The 18,387-nt window shown below is 28.2% G+C and overlaps 1 protein-coding gene across 7 annotated transcripts; it reads right to left on the bottom strand.

The window, feature by feature from the left end:
* Nucleotides 1-6,465: 6,465 nt before the first annotated feature.
* Nucleotides 6,466-10,419, bottom strand: LOC129312321 (E3 ubiquitin-protein ligase CCNB1IP1 homolog). Of its 7 annotated transcripts, none has more exons than XM_054954861.1 (11): nucleotides 10,255-10,419; nucleotides 9,947-10,109; nucleotides 9,370-9,442; nucleotides 9,029-9,137; nucleotides 8,811-8,883; nucleotides 8,416-8,461; nucleotides 8,102-8,132; nucleotides 7,642-7,918; nucleotides 7,403-7,566; nucleotides 6,937-7,210; nucleotides 6,466-6,705 (listed from the first exon to the last, which is right to left on the bottom strand). In XM_054954861.1, the coding sequence occupies exons 4-11, from the start codon at nucleotides 9,096-9,098 to the stop codon at nucleotides 6,699-6,701; spliced, it is 942 nt and encodes a 313-aa protein (XP_054810836.1). In that variant the 5' UTR covers nucleotides 9,099-9,137; nucleotides 9,370-9,442; nucleotides 9,947-10,109; nucleotides 10,255-10,419; the 3' UTR covers nucleotides 6,466-6,698. The 7 variants fall into 7 exon arrangements, with proteins under 7 accessions (XP_054810836.1, XP_054810835.1, XP_054810840.1 ...); XM_054954860.1 differs by having other exon boundaries at nucleotides 9,947-10,078; XM_054954865.1 differs by having other exon boundaries at nucleotides 6,937-7,180; nucleotides 9,947-10,078.
* Nucleotides 10,420-18,387: the final 7,968 nt, after the last annotated feature.

Here is an 18,387-nt window from a genome sequence, read left to right as displayed (position 1 = left end):
ATAATTTATCTATTTTTAAGGATTTATTTGTCATGTTTTCTTTAAAATATTTATTTAACCTATACATAATAAACCATACTATTATTTAGATACGGAGCACACTAAAATTCATTTTTAGCAGTCACTTGGACTTTGACAGAAATCAAATGAGGAATCAATTAAGCATCAGTATATATATATATATATATATATCATCGTCAATGAATCTCAATATCATCGACATATATGAGAAAGTATAATATAATGAATAGTTATGTACCTGAATAGTTGTCTAAATTTTATCATTTCTAGTTTGTTTTGTTTTTTTATTAAATAAATAAATTTGTTTAATATAATTAAGTAACCGGACCTCGCCTTGAGCAAACGTGTCGGTCGTAGTCAAGATCAACTGGTCAAGCACATCTTGACCCTGACTAAACACGAGACGCCTGAGGTAATAAATTTTGAGATGAAACATATATTATTTAACTTTTTAACACACACTGATAACAAATTTTGAAATAAATTAAGTTATCATCCAGAATTTAATTTGTAAATTGTTGTTTGAATTTTAATTCATGTAATGATAACATATCATGAGATAATAAATTATTTTTTATATTCTTTTTTCATACAAAGGAAGCAAAAAGCAAAGCAAAAAAGAAAGCAATTATTTTTTTATATTCTTAATAGGTAATAAATTTTAAAATAATTTGAATGAAGATAAAATAAATTTTTATTGATACATTGTTCATTGCTTGTAGATATTTTTTTTATTTAAGAAAATTCTATTTGAAATAAGATTAAATATTAATGTGGACATTTTTCTAACAGGATTATACACTCGTATGTTATTTATATGCACCAAAAAAATTAAAATAAAATAAGTTGTTATATTTTTAATATGTATGGTGTTGACACACTAAAATTTACATATCTTGATTTAATTGAATAAAATTATATTAAGTGTATAAGATTAACAATATACATCTTGCCCTGAAAAAATGTCCAACTAAAATATCCTTTCCAAGATTTATGGGATAAATAAAAAAAACAGGCAACGCACATTTTATTCAAGATTTTAAATAAAAAAAAAACAATTTGCTTGATTTAGGTTTTTCTGGGGCCATGTTCATGCACATTTATCAAAATATTTGGGACAGATTTTCAAGCAAAACCTGATTATTGGAATGACAAATTCTCTTAACCACCGAAGAAGTCGTTGGAAAATCACCGGCAACGGCGGCACCAGTGTCCGGTGTCGGAGGTGCTGCCATTGCTAGCAACGAAAACGTTTGCTAAATTATTATTTAACTTAGAACTTGTAAATTTGACTGCTAAATTTAACTTGGACTTCTAAATATAAATGCTGTGTTTTCCCTCATTTTATATTATTTACTAACAACAGTAAAAGATAATTACTATTCATTAATTATTAAATAATAATTATAATATATAATTATATCTTCTTTTTAAGATAATATAATTTTTAATTCATAAACTTTCTCTCAATTCTTAACTTAGTTTTTAAATTTTAATTCAATACAACTCAATTTTTATAGTTCATTAAAGTAAAAAATTGTAGAGACTAACTTATACCAAGTCAAAAAATTATAAAATTGAATTATTTCAAGTCAAGAAAGTATAAATACTAAATTATCCTAATTTAAAATTCAAATTTCAAAGATTGAGTCAATAATTGAAGAAAAAATTCATGATTAAAAGTCATATTTTCCCTTTCTTTCTCCTGGAAATAAAGAAAAATTCCTTTCTCAATGCCAAGCCAACAGCAAGTCCGTTATTGGAAAAGACCAAAGAAAAACGTATAGAAAATGTGATTAATTACGTTTCAAGAAATCCTCCATGGCATGGCCAGCCCAAACAACTTAAAAATAGAAACTACAATTTTGTGGCAAAAGGAATTGAAGCTTCATGAAACGTCATATACATTCTCCAAAAGCCTCAAGTATCTTCAGTTTTACATCAACTCGCTGCTCCATTCTCTTTAATGGTGGCCATTCTATCTGAAAGGCCCAAAGCAATTCTATAAGATGTTCCAATCATCTTGCTGATGAGCGCACAAAAAGACAAACATAAAAAATGTATTAGCCAGGTACGAAAATGAAGATCAATATAGTAAAATATAAAATTTATAGTGATTTGGATTCTTCACAAACCATGAATAACAATAATATGGCATGTTTCTTTGATTGCATGTGGAACAAAGGGGAAAAGAGGTCCATCGAATTAAGTTGAATAATAAAAGTGTTAAACAAGTAATTAGCAAGCAACAAGAAAGGGGAAAGACATAATGCTCAACTTATAATGGCTCCAGACACACAAAAGAATATAAGATTGCATTTGGATTAGTAAATTTGGGTTGAAAATTTAGATTTGAAATCTCACATTTAAAATTTATAGATTCTAAATTTTTGATTTGAATAATATAAAAAATTTCAAGTTATAATATTAAAATCCTTTGTTTGGATCTAGGTAAAATTTTAAATTTCAAATTTCATGTTTGAATTTAAAAACAACTCAAACAACATCGATGGTCCAGTCCTAATTAAAGTTGGAGGTTTAGATGATCAACTTCCACTGATATCAAACCCTTGGCGCCTATTGAGATCGAACGGCATACTTCCACCGAGACCGTACAGTAGGCAACAATTGGGACCAAATGGTCAACTTCCATAGGGACCAAACCGCCGCCGCCGATTGGAATCAAAGTACAAGCAACAACCAAGATCAAACCATTAACTTCTATAGAGACCTAATTGTAGGCGCTAATTGAGACAAGATTGTCGGTGTTGACCAGGACAAGACCATAGGTGCAGAGTAGGATTAGACAGTCACTTGTGACCAGGATCGAACAGCTGGATCCTACCGTGATCGAGTTCAATGACTTTAACCAAGACTAGACCAATAACCTCTACCAAGACCTGACTACTAACGATGATCGAAATAGGGCTATTAATTATTTTCTGCCTGCACTCCAGTCCCAATTGACGTTAGTGATTTGGTCCCAGTAAAAGTCGATCATCTGGTCCCAATCATCTCCTGTAGTATAATCTTAATGGAAGTCTATCATTTGATCTCAATAGGCATCGGCAATTCAGTCTAGGTGGAAATCACAAGTTCAATCTTGTTAGCACCTGTAATTCAGTCCTGATAGAAGTTGGACATCCTATCCCCATTGGTGTCGGTCATTCAGTCCTAGTCGTCGCCAACAATTTAGTCCTATTCGGTGTAGCCGATGGGCCAATCAAATTATAAAAAGATTGATGTAAGATTTGACATAATAGGAGTTTAGAATGACAACAACCCATTCTAAATTAATTACAGTCCATTTGGGCTTTAACAAACTAAAAAAGCATATAAAATGAACATAATTGTATGCATTAATCTTTCATCAATAAGATTCCATTTAAAGGTTTTAATAATAACTAATTCTAAATTAATAACAGTCTATTCGGGATTTAATAATCTAAAAAAGCAACAGTCCATTAGATCTGTGCTTTTAATCATCAACTACAAGCATATATACAGGTTTTAACAACAATTCATTCTAAATTAATAACACTCCATTTAAGCTTTAACAAGCTAGAAAAATAGATAAGATGGGCTTAATTATATGTGTTAGTCCTTTATCAATAAGTGTATATTTATGTTTTCACAATAATTCATTCAAAATTAACAACAATCTATTTTAATTTTTACAAGTTAAAAAAATTAATAGGATGAGCTTCATTGTACTTGCTAATCCTTCATTAACAAGTATTGATTCAGGTTTTAATAACAACCAATTTGTGATTAACAATAACACATTCAAATTTTTAACAAATAAAATGCATTAAATTTTAAAACTCTTAATTTTTAATTGTCCATGTCAAATTAACGAGTAACATTTGTAAAATAACAAGTTCCATTTAGGAATTAATAACACACTGTTATGTTATAATATGGGAATGGTTAAAAGCTTGGTTTATTACTTATATATATATATATATATATATATATGCTATATATAATTAAAGGGTACCAAGTCTTTTAGGTGGCTAGGGGTCATGGGATCAAATTCTCTTTTGGCCACCTAAACCAATTATTTTTTGAATAAAAATATCATTGACATCGAAGCTTCAATGACTGGCTTTTAGCAATAGGGGCTCTTGTGACCTCACCGCTGGCAGGGGTTCGATGGTGGTTTGATAATCAGCACTTGTAATAATGGGATGTTTCTTTTTTAAAATTTAAGAGGCAATTTGGCCTTTTAACCTCACAAATTAATATCAATCAAGAACCAAGAGGTTGTATTGCAATTTTGGAGTCAATTGGTCCTTAACTAATGTTAATTTACTACTGAGGTTCTTGGTTGCTATTTTCCCTTTTTCCCTCAGAAAGAAAAGGAAGATGAATACATGCAACCAAATCCTCTCAGTGGAGAAATTTTCAATGTCCCTCAACAACCAAATCTAATCGATTCAAATGGTCAAAATTCAATCAATACACACATCACATAGCTATTAAAAATCTATGTGAACAATTTACTTTCTAATAATAAAAAGATAAAGCATAATATTTGGCCTCTATAGTTTCATTAAATTTTATTTTTAGTCCTTGTAGCTTTTTTTTCAAGTGTTTTCATTTCTTATAGTTTTAGAAAGATTGGGTGACATTTATTTTTTAGGTCTTATAGTTTCATTTTTTTCAATATTTTTAAAATAATAAATGTTATCCAATTTTTTTGAAATTATAGGGACTGAAAACACTGAAAAAAAAAAACTATAGGAATTAAAAGTAAAACCCAGTGAAACTATAAGGATAAAAAATTATGCTTTTCCTAATAAAAATATATATTTTTTGAAATATCTTTTATGAATAAAAATAAGTAAGATTAAGTCAGATTTTGAATAAATAAGCTTAGCCTATTTATATAAATAGACTTAATTATAAATTTAAGTATGGTCTTTTTGTTAAAGAGATTAGACTAAAATTTAAATAAGACAGGTTGTATGTCCCTACAGGCAAGGCCAACCTTATTTAACAAAAAAGTTGATTAAATTAAAATAAGTAAATAAGCTTTGGAAGACCTGTCATGTTTAAATTTTGACAGGATCTGTTTTAACAAAAAAATCATACTTAAATTTATAATTAGGCTTACTTTTATAAATAGGCTAAGTTGTTTACTCAAAATTTGACTGAAACCTGGCATATTTTTTCCTATACATGATATCTCAATATATATATATATATATATATATATATATTACTGTTTAATAACAAATTCTCCACCTGAATGGACCAAATTTAATTGTTGAGGGATGTAGAGAATTTGCCCGCCGAGAAGATCGAGATCCATGAATACACTTTTGGAAACCAATTAGCTTATCCAGAAAAATATTAAATATTGTATATTTTGCATCTGTTTATTTAAGATTAACAATTAAATTATTTTTAGATAGTTCAAAGATTTTATAAAAATATTTATATTATAAAAAATATTATTTTTTATTTTATTGTAATAATAAAAATTTATTATTGTTTTAATTATTTTTAGATTTTATGATACTTGTTAAATCTTTATTTATAAAAAAATAATTTATTATTATTTATTTTAAAAATTTGTATTATCTTCATGTATTTTGTGTTTTTATAATATTATTTTTCACATGTTAGATTATTTTTAAAAGTTATTTAAAATAATTTTTAAACTGATAAATAATCAATTCACTGTGGAAAACACTTTAGATCATATTGTTGACATTGCATGTTGTAAGAAAAGACTTTTTGATCTCATTGTACCCAAAAAAAAAAAAAAGAGGGACTCTCTGATCTCTAACAGATTGGCCCAGGAAAAGATTTATTTGACAGATATGTTCAGTGGCTTCTGAGTTCTGACTTCTTTTGCTTCTTTTTTTCAAGTTACTGCTAATATTTCTTTAATTAGTAGGGGTTTTATTGTTTAATTAGGACATTAAATTACAGCCCTTGCTATTTACTCCCTCCAAATTATAATATAAGATCTTTTCTAGATGGCCTGATTAGTCCATCATATTTTATATAAAATACAGGGTAGGCTTTATATTTTTTTTTAAAATTATACTCTTATTTTATTATATTCCACTCACATAATTAATGAAAGTGTTTTAAATAAGTTAGATGTTATATTTATCCCACCCAAGAATATGATTGGAAAGATATGAAAATTTTTATAAAATTAAGATTTTAATCACTTTTTTAAAATATAAATTAGTTAATAATAACTTATATTATATTCTAAAGAGAGTAATTTCTCTTTATCTCTATGAATAGCTTGATCCTTTATTTTAAAAAAAAATGTTTCAAATTCAATCAGTAATAAAATGAGACTAATACTTGAAAAACACATTTGGCCATGAAACTGCGGATGGTAGGAACTTACTGACAAGCTCAAATATGAGAAACGCAATCTCACACGATGGATGGCATTTTTGGTTGTCCAAAACGTCCATGTCAATAATAATTGATTCAAGAACAAAACACACTTTTCAGCATTCAGCAAACAGAAGTAATACGTTAATCTACATTTGGTATATCTGTTCCGTTAGCAACTCTTCACTTTTAACGTTTCCAGGTAAGAAAATTTAGAATGTTATTAGAACACTATAAAACTATAAACTGATGGGTGAAACAATACCAGATCGCTTGACTGAGATGGTACACATTAGCCTCCTCTGAGCCTACAGCCTGAAACACCAAGATTCATGAATATAGATAGAGTACATGGCAGAGAAAATTAGGATTGAAATCCTAATATAGTAATATATCGTACATTTACGATAGAAAGTGACACAACAAAGTGAAACTGTGTCGGCTTATTTTTACTCTTTTCACCAAGTGTGCTTTTTCTCTTTATTTTGCATAATTCATTTACTTGCTAAATATAGAAGAATTAGCAGACATGAGGTGACGACTTACGTGAATAATTGGGTGCGGTTACGAGAAAGCTGAGGCCGTTTGATTGGAGACAGTATCATGTTCCTTAAAGTCATTGACGGGTTACTATTAGCACCAACCCCGTAAACAGGATGAGTTCCTCCAACCCTTCTATTCCCTGTATCTCCCACAAGAACTGCTTGCTTTGCTGGTGAACCAACCGAGAGATCGAAGTGACCCGAGTTATTGCTATTCTGTCTTGCCGGCCATACGTCCTCTCTGGGCCCTGGAGTTTCCGGTGTGGTGACCGGCCAACCTGCACAAAGTAAGTTACCTAGTTTTGGAAATATCTAAGCAGAAAAGAGGTCACATATTTATACTGTGTCATTACGTTATTCGAATGACAGACAATTCAACTGATCATAACGCTAACTGAATATGTAAGCATATCTCAAATTATTGATGCCAAGTAGCATTGTTCTATGGGTGAAAGAAAAAGAAAGGCTACCTTTCCTGCCAGTTTCTCTCTCATCCATTATGTTGGGAGGGTTGGAGAACAAATCAGTCTCATTCCTGGAATAGAAGTTGCTTGCAGGCTGTATGGCAGATCGTTTCACTGACTCATACTCACTCCTCAATTGATCATACATTTCATCTAATTTTCTCTTCTGCCTGGAATTGAAACAAATTTTAGGCATCATGATCCAGATCATCGGGTTTAATTAGGCCATAAAAAAGGACACGGACCTGGATTTTTCAGCAAATTTTTCCTGTAGCTCTTGCTTGTCCTTGGATAAGGTCTCAATTTCCTGTTCCATCATCTGACACCTCTTGGCCATTTTTTGGTAGGCATTATGCACCCGTTCTAGCTTTTCTGTAAACTTTTCTTGCATCATCTCAGCTCTCTGGTGCAGCATCTCACATTTCTGCCGGCATTGAGCTACAATCCTGTTCATTTTATACTGCATCTCCAGTTCCTTTTGCCCAATGTAAAACATCACGCTTCTGTAACAAGTCTTGAACACTGGCTTTGTTCAAGGGAAAACACATGGCCTGGTATAATCTCAATCTTTTGAATGAGTTTTCAAAAATTGCTTCGAATCTACTTTGTTCTGAGTCCATCAGAGGTACATAGCTACAACTAGGATGACATTCTATTCCCTATTTTCTGTACAGGTCCCTCTCATCAATGGGCAATAAAGGATACATATCTGCGGAGATACTCCCGCCATGGCCATCTGCAGCAGTAAACGGGACAAGTACAAGGAGCAATGTTAATGGGAAATGAAGAAAGCTAGAGTTGCAGTGAAAGGAATTCATCAAACTACAATTATAAAATAAAATAAAATATAAAAGCTGAAAGAATATGTTAGATACATATAGTCAAGACAACAATATCTGTCTATTTACCTAAAACTTGCGGGATGCTGCACTATTCACAAGGTAGGAATGACGTAGCTTTTATTAAATTTTGTGCAAAGTACAGACCCTATATTCTAGTTCAATAGAATTCTTACTTACATTTATCCATTCATCACCAGGACTGATATCCATAGGTTTCATGTGACTGATAAGAGAACAAACATAGAAAATAGCAAAGAGTAAGTCGTCAGCCGGCAAAAATAACTATATTACAGCGCAGCTATGACTATAAATAATGGACTAATAATTGGTTCTACTAAATGTCCATTTCAATAGGTATTCATATCACGTGGATCAAGAGTAACAACCCAAAATAAATTACAAGTTAAAGGAACATCATATTTTAGCGTAAATATAAGTTCTGATAATCGGTTGTTGACAGATAATTAGTACCATCAGACAACCATTTTATTCAGGATAATATCACAACAATCTCAAAATCATGTCCTCCCTTTCGCCAGGAATTATTCCGCAGATATCAATCAACCTCGTACCTCTTTGAAAGCACTTGATCACAGATTGGGCATACTCCATCATTACTTAATATTTTATTAGCATCATCTGTGCCTTTTTAAAGTGTTAAGGAATATACATATCAACTAATGACCACAAAAACAGAACATACAGAACAAATAATCCAATTTGATATTATAAGCATGATGATCAAATAAAAAGGAGGAATCAAATGACATAATTCCAGGAATCTGGATACACAAAAGGTGACCACATGTTGTGGAAATGGCACGCCCTTCTAATTCTCTCCAGCATGCATTGCATCTCATTTGAGCTGTCAAATACTAACTTTACATGGGTCAAGACACCTGCAAATCAAAACAATGCATCAATGCACTTCAAGAACTAATATGACCATCAGATTGACCTGGATTTAAGCCCCGCATGATTAGGTGTCTGATTGATAAAATGTGCTATTAACCAATAGGATTCCAGGACAGCTTTAGCTGAGAATGAACTGATTCATAGCACAAAACCCAAGATACACTGCATACATAAACTCTGCAACTTAAAAAAGTGCTGATGGAAATGCATTATTACCTGTTATGGACACACTACCTCACGACTCAAACTCTCTGGACTGTAAAGTGTAAACCCCTCCGGGTTTACAAGACTACAGGTAAAAAAGAGCAAACAAGGAATGTATATAATTAAATTGCATCCTTAAACCGTTATAGTAGAACAAAGAATGTATTCGTCGTTGTTATTTAAAATTCTTGGGGTGGGGGGAATAGAACAATATTTTTTGCGGAAAAAACGAAATTTCAAACCATTATGTATGATGTAATGGAGAAAAACCTCAAACCTCATTGTCATTTATGATTATCGAAATATTTTTTTAAGAAAATCAGAGCCGAAAATTGGATTTAATGATATTGTAAGTTATCTTCTCTCTTGATTAACGACGGTGAAAATTCTTAGTAATATACCTCTTGCAGTTCAGAAATTCAGAGGCATGCAACTTCAGTTAATTCCTTGACAATTGAAATTTTGCTAGTATCCGCCAGAAGCAAATACTGATAATGTTCTCGCATCATAAAATTTTCTGATTTTTCTCTCTAATCTTATTAAGAAGTGATGCAAATAACAGCAAGGCCTTCTACGAATACTTACTTACCGTAACTCTCGGTGCTTTTTCTGCCTTCGTCGCTTCAAGTAACTTCAGTTACCTTGCCTAAAACCAGATTCTAACAACTAAGATCGATAAGCAGGCTCTTCTTCTAGTTTGGACGAGCATAATCTAACAAAACTGCAAAATCAACCGATTCATCTTCCACATTCTAAAAGAGAATCCCAAAAACCATATCAAGGTTTAAAACTCGTTTTTTCCGCCTCAAATTCAAGACTAAGAAGCTCATGGAAGAGAAAATTACGATGAAGCAAATTTTGACATTAAAGAGAAATATAGGATTAAGGATGCAATACCAATACATATGCAGAATTTGAAAGACATCAGAATGCAGATCGGGAACTTGAAAGTTTCTAAATCTTGGAGAAAGCAATGCGAAGAAGAAAAAAAAAAAGTAGAAGCAAAGCCCTATGAGCCGGCGATGGTTTTTCCCGCGAAGGCTTCTTCTGAGCAGAGTCACGACTCGTATGAAGAAATCGGCGGCAAAGCCAACATACAGATTTTCAAAAATGAAGAAACGGTTGGTCAAAATACTTTTTATATATTGTGAAGAGAAAAAAACAGAAATACCATAGTGCACATGAATGTGAATGTATGTGATAAATTTTGAATGTTTTAGGCCAAAATATAATTTTTTTAGCAAAGAAAAAAGCCGTTGACTGTTTAGACTTGACATTCTCAGTTAGAAATTAAACTCTCTTGTTTGAGGAGCCAGGTTTGGCACGTTAAAAATGATTTTAATAGAAACGAAATGGATTTAAAAATGAAGATGGAGAGGAATATGAGGTTTAAAAATATTTTTAATTTTAATAAGTTTATGGAACTGAAAAATTATTTTTATTCAATATTAATGTTAAGAATATGAAAAGTCTAAAATATTTTCGTTTAAAAAAAATTGCTTTAACCTAAGCAGAAGGAGTGACCACTCCTTGTAACCATGAAATTGAAGAACAAAGAGGTAAACAATAAACAAGTCATAGGCATCAACAATCTACAAACTAGAAATTAAATGCAATATTCAAAAATCACAAAGGAGAAGCAAAAGTCAGGTGCCACATACAAAAATTGAAGGTAAAATAAATCATGAAGAAGATGAAATCTGCCATTAAGCTTCAGCTAGATGCAATGAAGTAGGCTTCGGTCATAAATTATTGCAAGTTTTCACATAATATTTAATTTATTACGAATATAATATTTTATATCAAATATCAAGTTAAATATTCTTTCCATTTCACAAAATTTTAAAAATAATCTGGCAATTTGTTAATGGTGTTTCTATTAATAAATTTCATATTTTGTATCGAATATTTTGGGATGATATAACTTTTTAGTCCATTATATTTGAAAAGTTATTAATTTAATCCCTCAAGTTTAATTTATACTTCTTTAGTTTTATTTATAAATTATTTTCAACATATTTCACAAGAAATAAAAAAAACCTTAAAACTCATCAACTTTTTTAAAAAATTTAAGAAGTTATATATAATTTAACAATATATTTTCTCTTTCTAACATTCATTGAAGAGTAAAAAGAATAATTTGTTATCAAAATTTAATATTATTGATTTTTAATATTTTATAATTCCTAATTTAATTTATGTGGGTTTTTTTTTTTCTTGTCCAAGTTAGCATCTTACTTCCCCACATTACTAGTCATGTTAGCGTAATTTAGCCACAGGAAAGATTTATATACTTAATCTTAAATACTTAATTTGCTAGTTTTCAATTAAATCAAGGCATTTAGGAACTTGTTAATAATATTAACATATTAAAATTTATTTGTTTTAATTTAATTGAATAACAATATATTAAGCATACAAAACTAAATATATAAGTATTGCTTTTTTAACGATGTTAATTTCTCTCATAAATTAGAGACTGCCTAGATAAGTTCATGAAATATTAAAGATTGAAATGATATAAATTAAATTTAGGAACCAAACTGATAACTCTTCTGACACAAGGAATTAAAAGTTATATTATCCCAAATATTTTTAATGATTGTGATATCATAATTAATGTGAAGCATTCAAAGTTTGAACCCTGCGCATTACATGGACAACTAGGGGTCGGATGAGCTTCACAAACTTGTTAGTAACGTGGAATGTGCTATATATCTACTCCCTCCCTTGAAAAATATTGAGTATTTTTAAAGTTAAATGTTTTAAAACATAAAGCATTTGTAATTTTTTAATGTGTGATTGATGAGTTTTTTTTTTAAATATCCTCAATAAATGAATTAACTAACCCTTCACATTCAAACAAAATATCATATTCCCTCCGTCCTAATTAAATGTTTTAAAATATTTTAAAATATAAAGCATTTGTAATTTTTTAACATGGGATTGATGAGTTTTTTTTTTCAGAAAAAATCCTTAATAAATGAATCAACTGACCCTTCACATTCAAGCAAAATATCATACTCCCTCCGTCCTAAATATAGGATATTTTTAAAGAATTTTTTTGGTTTTAAAGTATAAGACATTTAAAATATAGTAAGGTTTCATTAAATGTATTAATTTTAATATTGCCTTTTATCTCTCCATAATTAATTTTCATTTATTCTCTTTTCATATATTAAATTATGTGTATTGTTGTTTAAAAAGATAAAATTATTAAGTGTATTTAATAAGGTTTATTGGAATGCGATATTTTAATTAAAAGTGTCTTATATTTAGAACTAAGGGAGTATTAAATAAGAATAAATATAAAAAGATGGTATTAATTTTTAAAGACAGATAACTTACTCCCTCCATTTTTATTTGTAGGAGAAAAAAATCATATCACATACTCCCTCCATCCTTATATACAAGGTGCTTTTTAGAAGCTTATTTTGTTCCTAAATAGAAGAGGTGGCAATGATATTTTTGAATAATTAAATAATTTTAACCTTGTCTTGAAAAATGAAATAGATCATTAATTGTATGCTTTTCTTATTATCATTATGATATTATTAGGGGTAAAATTAAAAAATTATTGTGTTTTTATATGAGTTTAATTAAATAACAAATCTTTATTGATATACGAGATTCAATTAAAAATATCTTATATATAGGGACGGAGAGAGTAGTTTAAGAAATTGATTAATTATACTAATTATGTGTGATAAAAAAAAATTAAACTACAATATCCTTTATTAATTGTGTTAATCAAGCCTTCATCAATTATTCCTTATGATTATGAATGATAAAATTATTAAGGGTAATTTAGAAAGTTACAATAAATGTCTATTAAAAAATGTAATTTTGCTTATGTAAAAAAAACAAGCTAAGAGTAATAATTTTTCCTATAAAAAAAACAAAAAGAGTACTTATTGGGGTGTGTAATTTGATTAGAAATATCTCATACTTTTTAATGGAATATCTATATATATATAGTTTATATTAACATTAATAATATGAATAATAATTATATTGATGATTACATGTGTGAATCAATAACTCACATGATCTAGGTTTCCAACTGAGAATGGGAGAGGGAATTTATAAATTTTCCTTAGCTTGATAAGGAAGCAAAGGGAATAAACTTTAATTAATAGTAGGTAAGGAAAGAGACGTAGATGCATTATAGCAAAGGAAAGGGGAAATTTTTCCAAATCTTCCAACTTGGAGGGAAGGTCAAGGTGAAAGAAGAATTTATTAAATTTTATCTTTTCTCCCTTCCTTCAAGTTTCAACAAAATAAATAAAAGGGTTTATGGAATATTGTTTCTTCTTGAGAATGCATTTTTTACTTGAATACTCTCTTCTTCCCTATTTTTATAGTGATTAACATGCCCTCCCTCTTAGATATTAATTTTGAAAAAAATTAATCATTCAATCCTTATAATTTTAATTTAATTATAACTTAGTTCTTGAATTTGACTCATTGTAACTTAGTTTTTGAAGTTTTAAATCGATTATAATTTAATATTTAAACTTTAACTCTAGCAACTTAGTTCTTATATTTTAATAATTTAAATATTGATCCTTATATCTTAAAAAAAAAATTAAAAAGATTAAAATTGTGTTAAATTTATTACTAATATTTTCAATCAATAAACCCTTTTAACCTTTATAAATATCATAGATACTAGAATTTTAAAATATTTTTATTTTTTTATACTTTTATTTTTTTAAAAATATATGGATCAATATTTAAATAGTTAAAAATATAGGGATTGAGTTGTAAAAAGTAAAATTCAAAGACTAAATTAGAACCGACTTAAAACCATAAGAATTTAATTATAATGAGTTAAAGTTTAAAAACTAAACTAAAATTTGATCAAAATTACATGTACCAAATGAGTAATTTTTCTTAAATTTTTAGAGTTCTTCACACTGGCCAAGGACTCCAACGTCAGAACAGCTTCCCAAATTCATCCATCATCTTTATTGTTCTCAATTGAGCTTCATTCTCAATACTAAGGTTGCATAAAGATCAGATTGAACTGAGTTGATTTATAACCGATCCATCCAAGGTTTGGTCTAATTTTATATCAAGCTAGACAAAACGTGTGGTCTAGTTTAGTCCAGCACGAACACGCACTAGATCCGAGTAAGCTTGGTCCACTGATGTTGTTAATCACGTAAATCATTCTAGAGGCCCTCACCATTGTTGTTTGTTGGATGCCCTCACCAATCACCTTGGCTACTGATCGACGAAGCTTGTCACCTTGTTGCCATTATTGTTGAAAAAGGTCATCACTAATGAAGAAGATTGTCCTGTCTCACTGGGGGGGGGGGGGGGTTAAAGAAAAATTGATTTTACATTATTTTAGTCAAGGTACTCTCTCATTTTTCAAATACAGGAGAAAATAATGAATTCATGCAGTTAAAGAAAACTAATTAAGTATAATAATTATTCCTTCACTTAACAAATATAAGACATTTTTTGAATAGTTGAATGTTAAAAAATATAAGACATTTTTAGTTTTTTGAGATGTAATCATTGTTTTTTTTTTCAAAAGTAACCCTATTGATGAATGATTTTATATTTATTGTAGAATGTTTAATAGAGGTAAATATAAAGATAAGATTAGTTTAAAAGTAAATAACTATTTTTTGGGGGTAAAATTTGGTTAAAATGACTTACATTTTTGAAACAAAGAGAGTACATCTAAAATAAAAACTTAGACTAAAATTATTCTTGTAATTAATTAAACAAATTTGTTTATTGACTTTATAAGGGACATTTGAAAAAAAATGATAAATATTTCAGAAATTTATAGTTTTACTGATAAATAAAGACAAAATGACATGTTGTAATTCATCTTATATTAAAGAACAGAGGGACTCTTTTGGTCTTTTGGTATCCTAAACCTTTTATCCTATAATCAAAGTACGCATACAAGCAAAAAATGATTTTAGGATTCTATTTTTTTTAATACACTAAACACATTTTTAAAGCTTAGTCCATGTCTCTCTCTCTCTTCTCTTATTCTATCAAAAAAATTTCTCACATACTAAAGGAGGCCTGAAATTGATAGGAAAGGAAGAAGAAGAGAGAGATCAGGAACCCCAAGTTTGATGAGTGTAAGATGGAAAAAAAATAAGTAATAAAAAGTTTGCAAATGAAATTGAAAAGATTCGAGTATTTAAAATAAAAGGATATAGTAAAGTGTGTAAAAGATTAGACAAATTTAAATAAAAAAGGAGAGAGAGAAAGAGAGAACAAAAAAAAAAGAAGATCGAACATCTTTTAACGACATACTCTCTATATTATATTATAAAACATATTTTAAAAATAATTTTTGGTTTAAATATAGGATGCTTATAATAATTAAATTATTTTTTTAATTTTACACCTTCTTGATTAACATGATATTTTTATATAATTGTGTTATTATTTAAAGTTAAAGATAAAAAATAAAAGCACCATCTTAATTTTTTATAATATTATAAAAAATTTAATTTTTTTAATATAAGTGAAACAGTTAAAAGTATTATATGATAAAGACAGAAGGGAAAAGTATATATGATATTCCATCCTGTCCTAATTACATAGTAAAATTTTAAAATTCTATTTGGTCATAAAAAATAAGGAATATAGAGCACATAATTCCCCCACCCACCAACCTTGCTCGATCTTAATTATACAAATTGTAATTCCCAAAACACACTTGATCGTGGCAATTATTTTCAGTATAAGATAAAGTTAAGAATTTAAATATTTTTTTAAAAATTTAAGGATATTAACTATCATGATATTCCCTTAAGAATTAAAAATTGGTCAACTTTGCTTTATAATTAGGACCAAGAGAGTATCTGCACACATATTAATTTTTCCATTGAAAAAAAAAATATTGGATAGGTTGATTCATAAGTCAAATAATCTAATTAATGAAAAAGAACACAAAGAAGAATGGGGAGCACGTGAAGGTGACAATGGCAAAGGAAGAAAAAAAAAAGAATTAGGTGGGAGATATTTCAGAATGAACTCTTTAGACTTGAATGCAATGAATGTTGATTCCAGTGTGCCTCACTTTACAGGTATTTTGTGGTGGTACAAGGATAGTCACTAATTGTGTTCATTAAGGTTCACTAAAAATATAAGACAAAATTAAATTAGAAAATTTCAATCTTACTCTTTTCATGGTTTCACGAACTACCACCGTGGAAGACTTTATGAACCTTGCTTAACGTGCTGTTCAAGAAATTTGTCCATTAGCTTGAGGTCGTGGCTCTCTCTTCCCACCGGCATTTTAACATTGCCGAGGAAGAATAAATGAATCAATAATGGCGAAAGAGCACTAACGCTGAAGCCTAAAAGCCAAAAACATCAGTGCGCCGGGGACATGGGCCAATCACTTTACACTCCGTCTATTTTTAAATATATATAAAAAACCTATAAAATAGCCTCCATTTCTATACTCCTGTTATTTAAAATATAAAATATTTTTAAATTAAATTTTATTTCTCAATAAAATTATAATTTAATTTTAAGTTAATTTTATCTTTTTATATTTATTTTGATTAAACATTTTACAATAAATAAAATCATTATGAATAGGATACTTTCGAAAAAAAAGACAATGATTACACCTCAAAAGATTAAAAATACCTTACATTTTTAACATGTAATTCCCAAAAAAAATCTTATATTTTTTAATGGAGGAAGTATATAAAAAAAACTGTATTATACAGTTTAAAAAAGTTAGTTAATCATAATAATTATATTTAAAAATGATAAGATTAAACTAAAATACTATATATTAATCAACAAAGCATGTATTAATTATTGTTAATGTAAATTCTTGGGGGTGATTTAGAAAATATGTAATAAATACTTATTAAAATAAGTAATTTTGTTTTAAAAGTAAAAAAGTGATAATTTCTCCTGTAAATAAACATGAAAAAAGTACACTATAATTTAAAAAAGTTGCTAACTATAATAATATATTTAAAAATAAAAATTAAATTAAAAAATTTTATATTAATTAGTACAAGCATATATTAATTGTTTCTCGTTAATAAAATTTATGAGGGATGGTTTAAAAAATTTGTAATAAAATGTTTACTGAGATGTGTGATTTTACTTATAAAAAATATAAATAAAAAGTGACAATGTCTCTAATAAATAAAAACAGTGAGAGTAAGTTATGTACACCTAGTCTTTAAAAGAAAAAATATTATTAAAGTCTATATATTTAATAGAAGCAAAGTTAAAAATTATTAAATTTTTATTTAGACTTGATGAATTTTAATTTTTCTTAATTTTCATAAAACATGTTAAAGTGAAGTAGAAGTAAGGCCATGGGAGTATTCTTCCTATTCCTTGTTGAGATTTTTTATTTCACTATATTTTTGGACACTTTTTGGGTCTTTAACACAAGACAAGTTTAATTCACTTTGTGTTTATTAAAAAATGATAGCTACTCTTTTGCTCTATTCATAAGGTAGAGAGAGATAGTTTAGTTTTTGTTTCATATATATAACATTTTATTATTTTTTATGTATATCTTTACCTTTTTTTGCCTTTATTAAATCTAGAAAAAAATTATTTTTTGTCTTTATCAGGGATGAAGGTGAAAGTTTATTAAATTTTAAAATAAAATTAATGAGTTTTAAGATTTTTTTTTATGATAGTGAATTATGCTAGAAATGATTTACAAATATTTCTATAGGGAGTATACATTTAAAATATTAAAAACATATGTAATAACTTTTTTTATTTTGTCATTCTTTAAAATTAATAACCATAACAAATTATTGTTTAAAAAATTCAAATGATAATAAACTAAATGATGGATAAAATAAAAAAATTAATTACTCTAAATTTTTCATATTAAGGACAAAAAAAACTTTCAAAAATTGTGTTACACTCCTTCTAGTCCTGTTATAATTTGTAAGATACATCAAATTCTCACATCACAACGATTGGTGATTAAATTATTAATTTTTATTGAAAATATGATAAATTTTATTTTTTTATTTAATTTAAATAATTTTT

This window comes from Prosopis cineraria, unplaced genomic scaffold (assembly GCF_029017545.1).
Source record: "Prosopis cineraria cultivar Desert tree isolate PC_DT_omini unplaced genomic scaffold, ASM2901754v1 PC6, whole genome shotgun sequence".
Classification (NCBI taxonomy): Eukaryota; Viridiplantae; Streptophyta; class Magnoliopsida; order Fabales; family Fabaceae; genus Prosopis; species Prosopis cineraria.
This window is presented reverse-complemented; position numbering and strand designations above follow the sequence as displayed.